Here is a 16,269-nt window from a genome sequence, read left to right on the forward strand (position 1 = left end):
CAAGGGAAAATCAAAACATCTATTCGTTTGAAACCGGTAATTTTTATTTACTTTATCAACAATGAGAGAGACTAAGCCCTCGTACTGTAAAGATTGCTCAGAGTCTATGGGTAGGAAAAGGTGTACCAATCCTCAGCCTCATCGCTAATTCTGGATGCTATGTCCAGCTCACTAAACCAGCTTTCGTGAAAGGAATTGGGCTAAACATAGGAGAATGCATAGATTCTGACATATTTTGGCACAGCCAACAGTCGCTAATATTGCATTCATGGGCATAGTCTAACATTAAACTTGCTGCAGAATTAGTTTTAGTTCGTTTAAAAGGAGTGATTAAGGCCTTTTTGAAAAATCTACATCACCTGCTGAGTATTTAAGTGGAGTGGATAGAACATTTGTTTTTCTATCTAAATTTAGCATGCAGTAGCACCTGGATTGAGAACCTGGTAATCTGGTTTCCTCGTTGTACATTTTACCTGGTAATGATTAAGGATAGTAACATTGTCTGTTATAATATTAGAAATATCTTATTGTTCAATACCTTATCAATCTGAAAATATCAATTAATTTATTTTGTTTAGTGTAAAAGTGTAATCTGATCTGACAAAATATATTTGTCACCACTATTTAACACATATCTGTTCATCGGACATATAAAAACAATCATTAATTGTACATCTGTAATCATCTGGTCATTCAATTCAAATGTTATCTTTGTACAAGAGCTAGAAAAAACATGTCGTCCTGACTCGTTCTCCTCCTTTCTTTATGACACAGAATGTCTGGTGTGTGAAGGCATCCTGATACTGTAGATTAGCACTGAGGTGCTGATTGGCTCAAAACTCTTCTTCACCAGAGCGCCATATTTCAAACCCCCCCCCCAATTGCTCTGCTTTTTGTGGCTCATTCAGTGAGCACTTTATGATTTCCCAGTGAAACAGAGGCTCATCTGCCTGTATTCCTTCTGCTATCTGCTTGAGAGCAGAGCCTATTCCAAGTAGCACATCCAGATGCCCCGACCCGTGATGGAAGATGTTTAGGAAGAAATCTGCCCCTCCAAGAAACATGGAGCCTCTGAAGCCATCGCTCGTCCTGCAGAGTTGTCTGAGCAGAAAGATGAAGAAGCATCCCATCCCATCAGAAAGTTGAAGATTTAGAATCCTCTCATCTCGAAAGACCTCGTGCCTCCTTGCCCGTGGTTGGGGGTGCTCTCTGCAGCCAGAGGGTGTGACCCTCTCTCTCTGACCCTTGGCCTTCAGAGCTGTCCTAGTTATTGGGTTAACACTTGATAGAGATGTTTTCCTGAGTGCAGACAACTCAAGGTAATGGATTAGCACATTATCATTCAATTACAAAAATAGGATAGGCCCCTCAGAATTATTTGGGAGCCTTCCTGACACATGCACATGCATACATGTAAGGTTTGTGTTAGTCATTTAACATGCAAGAATCATATACTCATCAGTCCAAAGCAGATAAATGTTATTTTAAGTTAAATGTGAGCTAGTCCCTGTGGATATAACCCTTTCTCAATGATTCTAAATGTTATATTAATTCACCATTTACCGTTTGATAAAAAATGAGTTTATCAGGCGTACATTTCCTCTTCCATAAAACATAGGTTTGAGAAATGAATGTTTCAATATGAGATCAATTACTCACATATAATTGACTCTCCCCTCCTTTTTCTTACATATGTCACATAATGTAATAACAACGTAGGAGTCTATTTAAACATGGTATTGTCTATAAGCTATTAATCGAGAAAACTCAGTATCAGCATGCAACTTGCAAATAACTCTTCTCTCTTTCCTATCCCTCTCTTATCCTCATCTCTCTATTCTCTCTTCCACATCCCTCTCTCATCCTCATCTCCCATCTCTTTCACATCTCTCTCTATTCTCTCTTACTTCCGTTAGATATGAAATAAAACATACGAGTCCATGTAAGCATGGTAGAGGTCATAATCCATCACTCGAGAAAACTCAGTATCACCTGTGCGCAACTAACAAAAACAATTGTGAGAACCATATTATGCAGGAAATGCACACCTTTGTTGAAAAAACAAAGCATCTCTGATTTGGGAGGAAAAGCTTCATCCCCCTTAACATCTGAGTTACCACTGAAGGCATAGCATGAATGATAGTGGGCGTCTGAGGGTGTCTTTACTAAGAAACAAATTCAAAACCTTACATTTGAAAACAGGTTTGCATTCCTCCACTTAAGGTGACGTTATCATTGGAAACAATAAAAACAAACTATTTTGATATAGAATCTATAAATTGAATCGTTAGAGCAGAACAGAATGGTTGTATTTTTAGCCTAAGCTCCGTGCAGCCTCTAGTTTCACCAGGTGGAAACATGGTCTATACAGTAAGAGGCCCCTGACATCAGGCCTATACCAAAATAGTAGGGGCTTTTCACAGCTTGCCAATCTTACAGGCATCCTCTGCATAGCAGTGTGGATAGCCTTAAAAAACAAACAAACCACTCCGTGGTAACGAGAGTCATATTTCTGACCCTTATGCCCTAAGTGAAGCCGTTGGTCTCATCTGACTGACCCAAGGGTTTGGTGCTGGTGTGACAGTTCCAAGTGTTCAGAGCAGACGTCAAGCTTTCAGTTCATGGCTCGGTGGGGGGGAAGCAGACCCATGTGAGACAGTATCAACGGCTTGTAGAGTTCAGTTTGAGGAATGTCATTCTCTCTGGGAGCAGGAAATGGTGTCCATTCTCGGACCAGACCATTAATGTCATGTAGCGCAGGCATAGCATCTCTGTGACTGCACTCAGCCGGACTGTAGTAGGGCAGAGCTGGGTGACTTTTTAGTGAAGCCGTCCGAAGCCATAGACAACAAACGGAACACAGGGTCATCAATGTCTCTCTTTACCAGTGGCTCAATCATAAAACAAATTAGTGGGGAAAATGTGGAACACTAATCCATCATGTGAAATGTTGAGTTAATTTAAATAATTACTTATGGGTTGAAATCAAATTATCATTAATATTAGAACTAAAGTCAGTTAAAATAGGACTTGCACGGATCAGAATCTAATCAATACACCATTTTCCCAGCTCTGTAATGAAAGGATAACAAGCAGGGATGCAAACTTGTCACCTTTTGAATCCAAAATAGGTCGTTTGTGTGATTCATGTAGATCTGCAATACAAATAGTATTGGGGTGTGGGCAAGGTTGCCAACTCTGGGTACCTGGCTGGAGTGAGATTTCGATATCATGGGTTTTATTACACACATGCGCACGAAATGACTGCTATCGTGTCAGTAGCGGGACCTTAGCATATATTTAGGATATATATATAATATATATACAAATGCACAATATTGGACACAGACTATAAAAGGGCACACAGTTTCATTCACTAATGAAAGTCAAACACATGTTTGTTTCCACTGTTTTATTGTGTTCCTGTCATGATAAGCAATTAATTGACTTATTGGCTCCCGAGTATTTGTGTTGGGTAATCTATGTTAGGGCTAACCCATACAGTGGTGGGGCTCAAATCAGTATTTGAAATGTAATTACATACACGCTATATCGCCCCATTGACGGTGAAACGCCACGTGTGAGGTTTGGATTATTTCCCTGTCTCAATCCAAATTGAACTGTATGAAATAAAAGGCACATTTGTGTTGTAGTAAAACAAAAAGGCGACCTGGAGCCAATCCTGCAATTTCCCCACAGGAAAAAAATTGACATGCTGAAAACCCAACCCCCGTAGCGGCGCTGTCTGGGGGGATTTTTTTTTTAAATACTAACATAAAATACACATTCTCTCTCTACACGACATATTTAAATGAAGCTGAACCTGCTGCTCCTCACAGAGGAAAAAGGCTGTGTGAATTACTTTACATTGTGGATAAGGGTGGATATCCCCCATTGTTCTATGTGTGAAAATGGAAGACAGCCCACACACCTATCAATCATCAAACCGTGGGGTCTTATTTCATTATGTGATGATTTCTATCAACACGTAATGTTGTATCAATGTATATAGAGATGTGTTACCGCAAAATTATTCTCCGTCGGGATTTCCTGCAACAACACCACGCCGTTATCTTGATTCTGATAGGCCAGAATCCATTATCAAAGATGTCCTATTTGAGAAGACGATCACTACGTGACAATCTGCAGCCGCGAGCTGTTATGTGCCAACATTGCCGCATGGTGTTCTTCCTCCCATATTATGTGGTCCAGAGTGACTCTTACAGACTGGACCGATGGTGAACAGCTGTTAGAACGGGCCGTTCAGGTGTTCAGAGCAGAGCTCCCTGTCGGAATGGCAGAGCGTGAAGTGAACTGAAAAATGTTCTGGCTAACGTTAGCTTTAGTACTCAGATCTTGTTCTTGAGTAGAAGTACCAGAGTGTAGGAATACTATGTTACAGCAAGAGTACTGCATTCAAAAATGTTACTCAAGTAAAAGTATAAAGGTATTCTCCAGTGTGAGAAAAAGTTTTTAGAGAGTACTTGTCCATGGACAAGTGAGTTTGGCAATCTACTTGTCCGAATACATTTTTCACTTGTCCAGAATTGACAACAATTGGGGCCACTGGAATCTTCTTCTTCGTCATCGTATTTTTTACATTTTCCCACGGTTTTTACGACACCGCTAACGTAAGTGAGCGGTAAGATTTTACTGCATCACACATAGGGTTGGGTATCGTTTGGATTTTAACGATTGCGGTTCTGCTTTTCGATTCTGGTTATTTTCGGTTCTCGATTCCGGTTCTTGGAGAGGGTAAATCAGTCCCATGACAAACTGGGAGAAAAATATATTTATGAAAACATTAAGTCAAATCTGTATTCCTATTTACGAATCACTTCATACTGTTGAATTTCTTACGGTTATTGAATACAATTATATAAAAATAATCTCTGCATTGTTTAGTTAGTCCTAAGTGGTGCAGTTTGAGAATGTACAAAGACTCCAGCTCATTCAAAACTCTGCAGCTAGACTACTAACGAATACCAAAAGGAGGGAACACGTTAGTCCTGTCTTAGCTACTCTACACTGGCTTCCTGTAACTCTTAGAATTGATTTGAAGGGGCTTCTCCTCACATACAAAGCTCTAAATGGACAAGGACCCAGCTACATGGCTGACTCTCTAATGAACTACACACCCGCCAGAACACTGCGATCATCAGATGCAGGTCTACTAGAGGTCACCAGAAAGAGTCCTAAGAAGATCGGTGATGCAGCCTTTGTAAACTACGTCCCAAAACTGTGGAACACGTTACCCAACAATATTAGGAAAGCCAATACATTAGGCATTTTTAAAAGGCAGCTTAAAACCTCTCTTTACCAAAGCACTTGACTGATTTTACACTATTATACTGCACTATTCTCTGTGATTGACATTGCACTATTTCTCTATGTTTTATTCCCCATGTTTTTATTTTTAATTATTTTATCCCACTTTATGCTTTGCTCTTGCTGCTTGTTTTACACTGATTGTATGTCTTATTTTTTACTGATGTAAAGCACTTTGAACTGCAATCCCCTGTATGAAAGGTGCTATACAAATAAAGTTATTATTATCATTATTATATTTATAGCCTATAGGCCTAGTGCTTTTCTACAACTCAAAGACACTTGCACGCTTACACATGTCCTGTAATACACATGCTGGCAGCTGCCCAGCTACTCACTGTTTGTAAAAGTTAATAAATAGTATAAATAGCATTTCAATAATGTACTTTCTATACCCTGCTTCATAAACAATACTGACATCCCTGCTCCTCCGAGTCTGGGGGTCCGGGGATGTGAGGACAGCGCGAGGACACAGACAGGGAGGCTGCTTCACTTCATAAAGGAAATGGCGGTCAATATTAACACAGGAGCTCAAACGCTTAATAACCTTCATTACGTGTTAGAGAGAGAACATAAGTTTGACAAAGATGAGGCTGTTATACGGGCAGCGGATCCGCTGTGTGTAGAAAGAGAGAGAGACGCTGAGCTGCACCGTGCAGCGATCAGCTGATACGGAGCATAGAGAGAGAGAGCTGCAGTCCGCGGGGCTCGGCCTCTCCTCCTGTCCTCACAACTCTTATTAATCCCGGGACCGGACAATTGTTATTTGTTCCTACTCGGAACCGAGTTTTGCTTCCCAGCCCAGCCACTGTGCTACACTTCCCGCCCCGTCTAACTGTACAGAAAGCGGCGAGATGCATTTCCTTAGGAATCGACAAGCAGAACCAAAACTAACACTTCTAAACGAACAATGGCGGACACGGACAATTTGCGAATGAGTTCTGCCTTTTGTAAACTCAATGTATCAATAATTTGTCAATAAATCGGGGCGAAAAACGTCACTTGTCCGCCGGACAAGTCAATTGAAAGATCTACTTGTCCGATATTGTAAATAACACGTCCCGGACGGTGGGACGTGTACTTTTTCGCACACTGATTCTCATCAAAATATAGTGGAAATAGCGACAGTAAAGGTAGTCGTTGTGCAGATTGGTCCATTTCAGAATAATATGATGTATTTTATAATGATTGATCATGAGAGTGTTCTCAAAGCTGGTAACGGTGCAGCTAGTTTGAATGACTTTGTATACTGCAGGGTAGCTGGTGGATTGACTCCAGGTGGAACTAAAGTCTGATTTAACACTTGATTATATTTCACATAATTCATCCAGATCCGTAAAGTAACTGAAAGGTATGAAATACATGTAGCGGAGTAGAAATACACCATGTACCTCTGAACTGTAGAAGAATAAAGTAGCAAAACATTTAAATACTCAAATAAAGTACAAGTATCTCAAAATAGTGCCCAAGTATAGTACCTGTTGAGTTTATGAACTTAGTTACACCAGTGGCTATACAGATAGAAAGACTAAGCCTTGCACAGAGGCATGAAAATACATTTATGAAAATGCTCAACAGTGCTGCCAGAATTATAAACTGACTGCTACAATTAAAATAAATGCTTTTATCTATTTCTATCAGATGTGACTCTTTGGCATTTCTGTTATTATTAACTGCTGCTTCAGTTGTTCTGCCTGCTAAAATCATCTGTTTTTCCTCACACAAAGTGGATTAAGGCAAATATCCAAAGTGTGTATGTGTGTGTGTGTTTGGTGTGTGCGTGTGTGTGTTTGGTGTGTGCGTGTGTTTGTTTGGTGTGTGTGTATGTTTGGTGTGTGTGTGTGTGTGTGTGTGTGTGTGTGTGTGTGTGTGTGTGTGTGTGTGTGTGTGTGTGTGTGTGTGTGTGTGTGTGTGTGTGTGTGTGTGTGTGTGTGTGTGTGTGTGTGTGTGTGTGTGTGTGTGTGTGTGTGTGTGTGTGTGTGTGTGTGTGTGTGTGTGTGTGTGTGTGTGTGTGTGTGTGTGTGTGTGTGTGTGTGTGTGTGTGTGTGTGTGTGTGTGTGTGTGTGTGTGTGTGTGTGTGTTTGGTGTGTGCGTGCGTGTGTGTGTGTGTGTGTGTTTGGTTGAGGGTAGCCTGCTTCCTTACAATTCTCCAGATGTTCCTCTTTGTGCCTTTAGGCCAGGGGTGGGGAACCTTTTTCCTCTCAAGGGCCATTTCAATTTTTTCAATATCCTCCGAGGGCCGTACAAATTATTGACGTCTGCTTAAAAATACTAAAATCACAGCTCATTCATTTGGCCTTTCTTTCATGCTGTGCAAAGAAAAAGCAAACTCTTAATCCAGATATTAGTTTCCTATCCATGTGAACATGATTTAAGTGGGGGGGGGGGGGTGGACACCTAACCTCCTCTAGGGGGGTCTGGGCCCGGGGCATGTTCCCCCGGGAAGATTTTTTTTTAAATGTTGAAGTTTGGTGCACTTTGAGAGAAACATTAGGAGATCGATGGATACCTCTCTCAGCACCCATATGAAACAGAACTGGAAGCAGATTTTCTTTTTCTTTATGGATATTTTACAAATCACTCCCCTTTCAAACTGTATTCTTGTTTATTAATAACAACTTTTTTTTACTGTCATATAGTATTTTATACCCGTTTACTGTATTCTCTTATTTTTTTATAACTATAATGATCATATAAAGATGTGCCTTTACCTCACTGGTAGTAGAAAAAGCTTCTTATATTCGTTAGCATAGCTAGCTAACCAGATGCTAATAACAACAAAGTTATCGACTGTATGATCAGTGTGACAGATGAACAGATCGCCACTGGGCTTTCAACTAAAGACACAGCCACGCACAAACTGCGGCATGTGTACGGCTCCTTATGGGTACTGACATTTGTGAAGTCCTGGCCCGGAGCGGCGTTCTGGTGCTCTGCTCTCCGGCAGCTCTAAACCCCTGTCGGAGGAGATACCACGTGATGACACGTTAGGCTCGTGTTGTGTTCAAGGACACTGACCTTGGCCAGGAAAAACAGGTACTCGCTTGTTACATATTTTGCGGTCTAGATTTCTTACATTTTTTTCTTTTTTGCGTGTGTTACCTCGAGGGCCGTATCAAAGATGTCCCGCTTTGCGCGGGACTGCACAGCATTTTCACGTCTTTTGGTGCGTCCCGCAAATTGAGACGATGTCCCGCATATTTCATTTTGATTGGCTAAAACGCTTTTCTTTAAAATCAGACTCATCCAATGGCTGTTGAGAAAGCAGGGAAGGCTATCATCAGGGGGCTGTGTTTGCTGTCAATCAAACTGTAACACACGGCGGGTGCTGGTCAAGTGTTAACCAATGAGAGTAACTCACTCACACCCACCCCCCCACCCGCCAAACAACAACAACGAACGCAGGCGACGCAGCAGGTTATGGAAAATGGAGGAAACTGAAACTACAGCTAAGAAGATGCACATACAACAAAGACTGGGAAGACACTTACCCGTGGGTGAAGCCAGTGTAGGGCGACTCTCAGAGATTTTTTTGCAATCTTTGCAAGAGTAATTTTTAAATTTCACATGGCAGTCAAAAATACGACGTCAAAAGACACAGAGAATGCGATTCTCACAAGAAACGTGTCGCTCAAAAAGAGACATCCCACTCTATGGAGACATTCCTACTCAAACCAAAAAATGATGGTCACTCAGACAAGGTAACAGCAGCAGAAATAACCAGTGTTTACCATACAGTGCAACACTCCCATTCATACCGGTCAAATGACTGGTAACAAGCTAGCGCCGACCATTTTTCCAGACTCTGAGATAGTAACGAAAATGTCATGTGGTCGTACAAAAGCAGCGTCCATAATAACAGATGTGCTTGCCCCTGCCTCTGTGGAGAGTTGTTTGACAGAGTCAAAGACACCAGTGGTTCTAGGTGACAAAATAGCACAGCAACAAAATAGCACGGATGGACAAAAACTGAAAGCTATTTTATTTTATGTATTATTATGTTTTTGTTCCCTCCTGGCCAGTGTTGGTTTTATTTTATCTATTAATTTATGTTGTGCCTACTTGTACAGGTAATACACTAGTTGAATTAAGAAGATGCATTTCTAAACACTTGAAGTGAATAATGCCTGCTGCCTTGGTTAGCCTTAGTTTACTTTTCTTTATTAAAAAACTGCATTTTGACTTCACTTTCTGCTCTGTTATATATTTGTTACGGATTTTTTTCCGGGGGTTGGGGGGTGCTGTTGAGAGGGTGTCCCACATTGTCCCACACAACCATACTCCTTGTCCCACATTTGGTTTGTTGGGATCTGGTCACCCTACTCGCGGGCCGTATACGGCCCGGGGGCCGGAGGTTCCCCACCCCTGCTTTAGGCCATAAAACCCCCCAATGGTCGCTCTGTGGTCTGCTCAGATTCTCTTCCCCTCCAGAGGTCACACCTGTCTCTGACCCCGTGTGCTGCGTTTTTTTATTTTGCAGCACCTTCGGAGCAGAGAAAGGGGGAGATTTTGTCCAAAAATGTAAACTCCTTCATGGGCAAAATAGCACAATTTTTTTTTAACTGTCCCTGACTTGTCTTTAAAACGTTCTTTAAGTCCTGAATTAAGTCTTCTGTTATTTAGCGGATAATCCCATTTCAAAAAAATCAAGAGCAAAATAGTTTAGTTGAAAAAAAAACTGTCTGTTCGGATTTGGAAATGTCATGATTTATTGTGTGGGCTCGTGAACGAGAGAAGGAGAAAACAACATCTCTCTTTGAACTGCAATTACTTATCTCAAAAAGATTGCAACATTATACTCCTTTAAAAAATTGCTCAATTCATTTAAACACATTTATTATGTACACAATAAAACCTCAACAAGTATATTGATCCTGGCTTAGCGACCTTTACTCTGTTGTTCATAAGCTCAGTATTTCAACAACTATTAGGATTGTAGTAATGTCTGTATAGACCAATTGTACTAGAAATAATTTGAAACAGTTTAATAAAGAATGTTAAACTATATTTAAGCTGTAATTGAACTTCAACGTATATCAATTATCTGATTCCAGTGGCCAGTTGGAACAGACAATCAACAAGGTTTTCATTTTGCAGCAACAGCGCAAAAGGTTTCAATCAATATGAGTATCATGTCTGAGTCTAGTTCTGTGTTATCTGCTTTGTTTCGGAATGTGTTCAATACATTACGTTTTTTATTCATTATTACCATACAATACATAGATTAAGAATAAATGAAACAAATAATACAACATTGAGCTGATTGAGCTTTTCATCTTTACATTATTGTTTTTATTTTTCTCAAGTCATTTACTTTTGGTGAGATAACTAAAGTTTAGTTAATTTTACCCTGGCTGTGGACTGATTCATTATTAGTTGTTACAACGCATGCACAAGACGACGGGTAGACAAACAAACACGAAACAATTATACAAACAAACATGAACTCTCAACAATCGCCAGCGTGACAAAAAAAAATCCTTCCAGCTTAATTTAATCCGAATTAGGGAGAGTCTCAGAGGGGGTAGGGAAATATCTGTTTAATCATGAGTTCCTTCTTACTCATATTCAGCAATTCATATATGACATTCCCAGACCACGTTTAACCACTTTCTTTAGTTCAAAAATGGCAATAATCGCGGAACCAATGACTAGTGCTGGGGGGAAACGATTATTTCGAAAACGATTAATCGGGCGATTATTTGATCGATTAGTCGACTAATCTAACGATTATTTTTCTGTTGTTCAATTCATAAAAAACGTAATGTAAAAAAAACGTAATGTAAAAAAAAAAATGTTCACAATACTGTGTCTCAGGGGATCTTAATATTTAACAAACTATTAATGTGTTATACCAGATTAACGGAAATAATCTCAGCTAACTGCCGATACAAACCATGTTTACCAAAACAAAACACAAGTCTCATAAGAAGCATCTAAATGACCCATGAGCGAAAAATGCTAACGGACATTGGCACAGAACTCAAGATAAAAGTACCCTTATTACTCATCGTAGCTGCACATACAAGATATCCGATTAAAGCTGAGACTCCACAGATTATGTAGGTATATAGTATCATCACTGAGTGATCCGGACTCGCGACAGGGGAAGCAAATACAGTCATCACAACACGTACCTTTACAGAGCTTCTAGGGAGATCGTCTCACCACCGTAGCTGTCAATCTGATCAAAAGACGTGTTCAATGGCATTAAAATGAGAAAAAAACGCGGCTGAATCGGTTAATCCATAGGTTTTTAACGTCTATGTATAAAAAAATGATTGAATTTATAATCCATAATTCCATTTTTATGTAAAAATCGGAGAGCAAATGCTAGCTGCTAATGGTAGCCACCACAGCTAGCTGCCGCTTTAAATGTTCCAACAGAGCCGTTGTGCTCGTGTGATATGCCAACTCCATTTGGCAAAGACTGCAAATGACAATATCTTTGCGTTTTGGACTAACTTTAAAATATTCCCATGCTTTTGAAGACCTAGGGCGAGATGTTTTCGTTTGAGGGCTTCGTGCGCAATCCTGTGAGGAGGTGGTAGCCGTTTCAGTCTCCATTGTGTTTGAAGTGCGATTGTGAACTGCTTGTTGCTTTGTTTACACACCCACGTGTGTGTGTAGCGACGCGTCGACGCGGAAATATGTCGTCGACGATATTTTGAAGTCGACGCGTCGCTCCAGCACTACCAATGACTATGTGCTGTTCCAATCTGTTGAAGAGCAATAACTAATTTATTCTCAAATCAACAACCACTATGCTAATTTAGTGGTGCTTTGCTCGTCCCGTCCGGCGAGCAGAGTCTTTTATTTATCCAGTAGGCCTACCCTGTCTTCCAACAACAGCCAAATTCAACAACTAATCAGTTATGAAACACAGCGCTATGCCACATTCTCGCGTACCACGCCCAATCGTACTGTTTAGTTCCAAATCGATAAATAGTTTGAGGAAAAGAATATGTAGCACTTTGTGCTCCTTCTTCTCTGCCTGCTGTTCCCCGCAGGGGGGGGGGGGGGGGAATTCACACACACCCTTTCTAGCAGCAGCAGGAGGCAGATTTGAGCCGATTTCTGGTGTTAATTTAACCAGTTGACCACTGAGACCTCCAGAATTCGGCGATTTGTTTCAATACAAATCTATCACAATGCTTCTAATGCAGAAACTTCACTTTACTTCAGGTAATTTATAATACCGTCAATCACAGATACTGGCAAGCCAATCTCAAAATAGAAAGGTACTTACCAGCCTCTGAAGATCTTTTGGTATCCTGTTCGTGATGCCAATTTGTAAGGGAAACTTCTGTTGCAATGGAAATCAGGACTCAGAGAGACACGGGAGGAGCAGGAATTCTGAATGTCAAACACTGGGATTTATTGAGAGATCCAACGGCCGGAGAGATTACACAGCATCGTCACACTTTCATGTGGGGCAACCTTGCAATCTCTGAAGACATAAGACAAAATACATGGTCTGTATATCCATAAGGCGTGGCTTATTTTCCCGCCTCTGGTAATCAATACCAGACCCTGCAACAAAAACTGTTTGTACGGCAACTTCTCATGTGCCTATACCCCTCCCCCCACAGGAAAGGCAAAGGACCTTTTGACCTGTTTCTTCCTGAGAAATTACTTTACGGAGACAAAGAGAGAAATCACTAAAAGTCTTCCATGCTCAGATCTCATTAAATATTTCCTTCACAGTACTCAAGCACTTGAGTAAATGTACGTGGTTACATTCCACCACTGTTGGCATGTTATACGCGTGAATAACATACTTGTGTTATTTCAATGTGTTTATAGGTCTGTCTGAGACCCAGAGTACCCCTGGCACTGCTCTGATGTCTCCGCCCCCCCTCACCTCCACGCCTCGCTGCTCTGCTCCTCCTCCACCCCCACCTCCCCCTCCCTCGTGCCCTGGCTCCACCGCTGAGTCCTCGTCTGTCGTAGAGCTGATCCGCCGGCGGAGGGACAACGACAAAAACCTCGACAAGGGTCCACTCAAACCCCAGGACTCAGACGTTAAAGGGACGCCGTCCATGCTGGATGTCCTCAAGGACTTAACTCAAGTCAAACTGCGCTCGGTCAACAGGTGAGCAACCGAAGCCTTAAAAACTGTTAAATCTACCACTAAAATCCAAGGTATATGCTGTAAAAAACATGTTTTGAATTGAAGTACAACATGCACATTTTTATTTTTTATATTTTTATTCTATTTTATAATTTAGTTAAACATACTTTTAACTTCTTAGGTTTATATAATTATGTTTTTTTTCATTTTTATAGCACATTCTTACTTCTGATGTTTATATTAACATTTGTATTAAATGTAAACAAATATGTATATTTTATTTAATTTCATTCTAAAATGGAGCAACTGCAATTTAATTTCCCCCGGGATAAATACAATATTTGGTTTCTGATTGTTGATTGATTCTGAATATGGGTGTCCCATATTATAACAATATCCTACAATATGATGGTTTATGTCCCAATGTGGCAGAATGTTCTGTAAATACCCATCGTTTGTCTTATTTTAGATTTATTTTTTCTGTGTCTCTAAAACGTTCCTCCTCTGTCCTTCTTAGATCCCCAGGGGGCACTCCGGTCAGAAGGTGGCGCAGTAAGGGAGGCCCCGCTCTGCTCAGCGACCCAGCGGCTCTTATCGCTGAAGCGCTGAAGAGAAAGTTCGCTCAGCATCGCCACAACGACTCTTCCGACAAAGAGAACTCACTGGAACTCTCGCCGTTCGGCAGCCCAGAAATACCCAAGGTTAGATTCCCATAGACGCACTCCTCCCACACACACACCTCTGTCAGCAGCTGTAATAATCCATTGCCTCTGTTTCAGATTCCGGTCCATATCAGACGCAGCCAGGGCCGCCTCCACCTCTGATCCTGCTGATCGGACCCCAGAACGTCTGACACCCACTCCTCTGATTTTAGTTCCCACAGATGTGCCTCTCCAACAGATTGCAGCTACTGACTTATTTTCGTTTTTATTTTCTGTTTGTCTAATATATTGTTCCTGTCGGAGACTTTATCTCACAATGAACTTGTTTCTGTTACGTTTGTCTTTGTTGGGAAGCTTGAATGTATATTTGTGTTACAGCGATCGCTGTGAAGGGATTTGGTACAGTTTTGCAAACGTACAGTGGAATGTTATGTTTTCAGTGTTGTTCATACAGTATTTGTATGATATATATATATATATATATATATATATATATATATCCTCTCTGGTTTTCATCCTCACTGGGGCACTCTCGGGCCCCAGGCCCACGTCAGTGTGAGCCCTCACCCACACCTGATACTCAGTCCACTTCTCCAGGCCTTCCAGTAATTGGCTGGAGGCGTCTGCTCCGATGTCTGGCACCTCATGCCGCTCCGTGTCCTCCCCCGCCATGGCCTGGTAGCTGACTGTGTAGCGCAAAATGGCGCCGTGGCGGCTAGCGGCGGGCGGGGCCACCCAACTCACCTTGAGGCTGGTGGTGCTCAGGCTGACCAGGTGTACATCATGAGGGGGGGCGGATGGGGCTGTTGGGGAGGGGAGGGGAGCACAATAACCTTTGAGAAGAGCCACTTGAACAAGGAAAACAAAGATAATAGTCCCCAGAGAGCTGTTGCGAGTGTTCGCCATGCTTCTTCTTCTTCTTCTTCTTCTTCTTCTTCTTCTTCTTCTTCTTCTTCTTCTTCTTCTTCTTCTTCCGTATGATATATTTTTAAACAAAATAATGTGTCTGGGCAGGAATGCACCGCTGCTTTTAATGTCTCTGAAGTCCCATTGTAAGGCCTTTTTTATAGTTCCTGATTTAAACAAGTGAAATTAATAACGGGGCATTGAGATTCACCAGCTCTATTCTATGCAACTGCTGTTTCATTTTTGTAATAAAGTTTTTAAGTGTACTGATACATTTTGGTTCTTCTTTTCATGTTTTCAAATATTTCGGTTTGTACGTTTAAAGGTGGGGTAGGTACGTTTGAGAAACCGGCTCGAGATACACTTTTTGTTATATTCCATGGAATGCTCTTAACATCCCGATAGCAATGAATATCTTAAGTGCTTTGACAAAAAATCCATAAAAAAATGTCATCTGTGGAAGCCGTAGCACTGTAAAAAGCACGACCAATCATTTTAGCCGGACCGGCTAAAATAACTGGATGGCCTACCTGCCTGTCAGCCTTTCATCTGTGCACAAACTTATCTCGTGCCCTCATTGGTCATGTGCGCGTTCGTGTGTGTTGGAGGAGTATGGGGGTTATTCCCTATCTTTATTCAAGAGCGTGGTATTTAAATTTGAGAGCATACGTTATGTATTTATTTCCCTCAAACTCTGTCCTCGCACTCAAATAGTGCCTGCTTGCACTTAGATTTGCTCTGCTTGTGCTCAAACTGTACGCTTGCACTCAGATATATTGCTGCTCAGAATTATTCTGTGCGTGCTCGAAACTTTTTCTGCTCTCAGAATTATTCTGTGTGCGCTCAAAACTTTTGTGCAACAATCCTGTCAAAATCCCTCAACCAATAGGAGGCCAGGTGTCCTTGCGGGTGCGTTCGCTTTACTTATTACAGCGTCCCGTCAGAGCGGTTACTCTGGTTTAGAAACTCCAGCCCTCCACGGCTTTATAAAATGTACTTCACTTGTTTGATTTACACAGTTAGTATATATATACAAAAGTATATATTTACATAATACATAATAGCTACGTTCAGTGGCGTACTGGGACTAAAAATCAGCCCGGGAATCTCGACCGGCCCTCGTTATCGCTAGTAAATTGTCAACGGGGGGAGGGGGCAGCGCCATATATGCGGCTTTCACACAAGCGGCAAACTCTGGGGAAGAGCCGGGAAGCCAATACGGAAGTGCCACACACTGCAGTTCATATATTGGCCGATAGGCGATGGCTGCAGAAAGGAGCAATTTCCATAGACCCCCAT

At 41.4% G+C, this 16,269-nt stretch overlaps 1 protein-coding gene across 1 annotated transcript in view; it reads left to right on the plus strand.

The window, feature by feature from the left end:
* Window positions 1–15,242, plus strand: part of mtfr2 (mitochondrial fission regulator 2) — a 26,501-nt gene extending 11,259 nt beyond the window's left edge. The window contains exons 6-8 of the mRNA XM_034075389.1: window positions 13,135–13,423; window positions 13,920–14,103; window positions 14,182–15,242. Coding sequence (XP_033931280.1) covers window positions 13,135–13,423; window positions 13,920–14,103; window positions 14,182–14,226 — 518 coding nt within the window. The 3' untranslated portion in view covers window positions 14,227–15,242. The remainder of the gene's footprint in view (window positions 1–13,134; window positions 13,424–13,919; window positions 14,104–14,181) is intronic.
* The last annotated feature ends 1,027 nt before the right edge of the window (window positions 15,243–16,269 follow it).

This window comes from Pseudochaenichthys georgianus, chromosome 24 (genome assembly GCF_902827115.2).
Source record: "Pseudochaenichthys georgianus chromosome 24, fPseGeo1.2, whole genome shotgun sequence".
NCBI lineage: Eukaryota > Metazoa > Chordata > Actinopteri > Perciformes > Channichthyidae > Pseudochaenichthys > Pseudochaenichthys georgianus.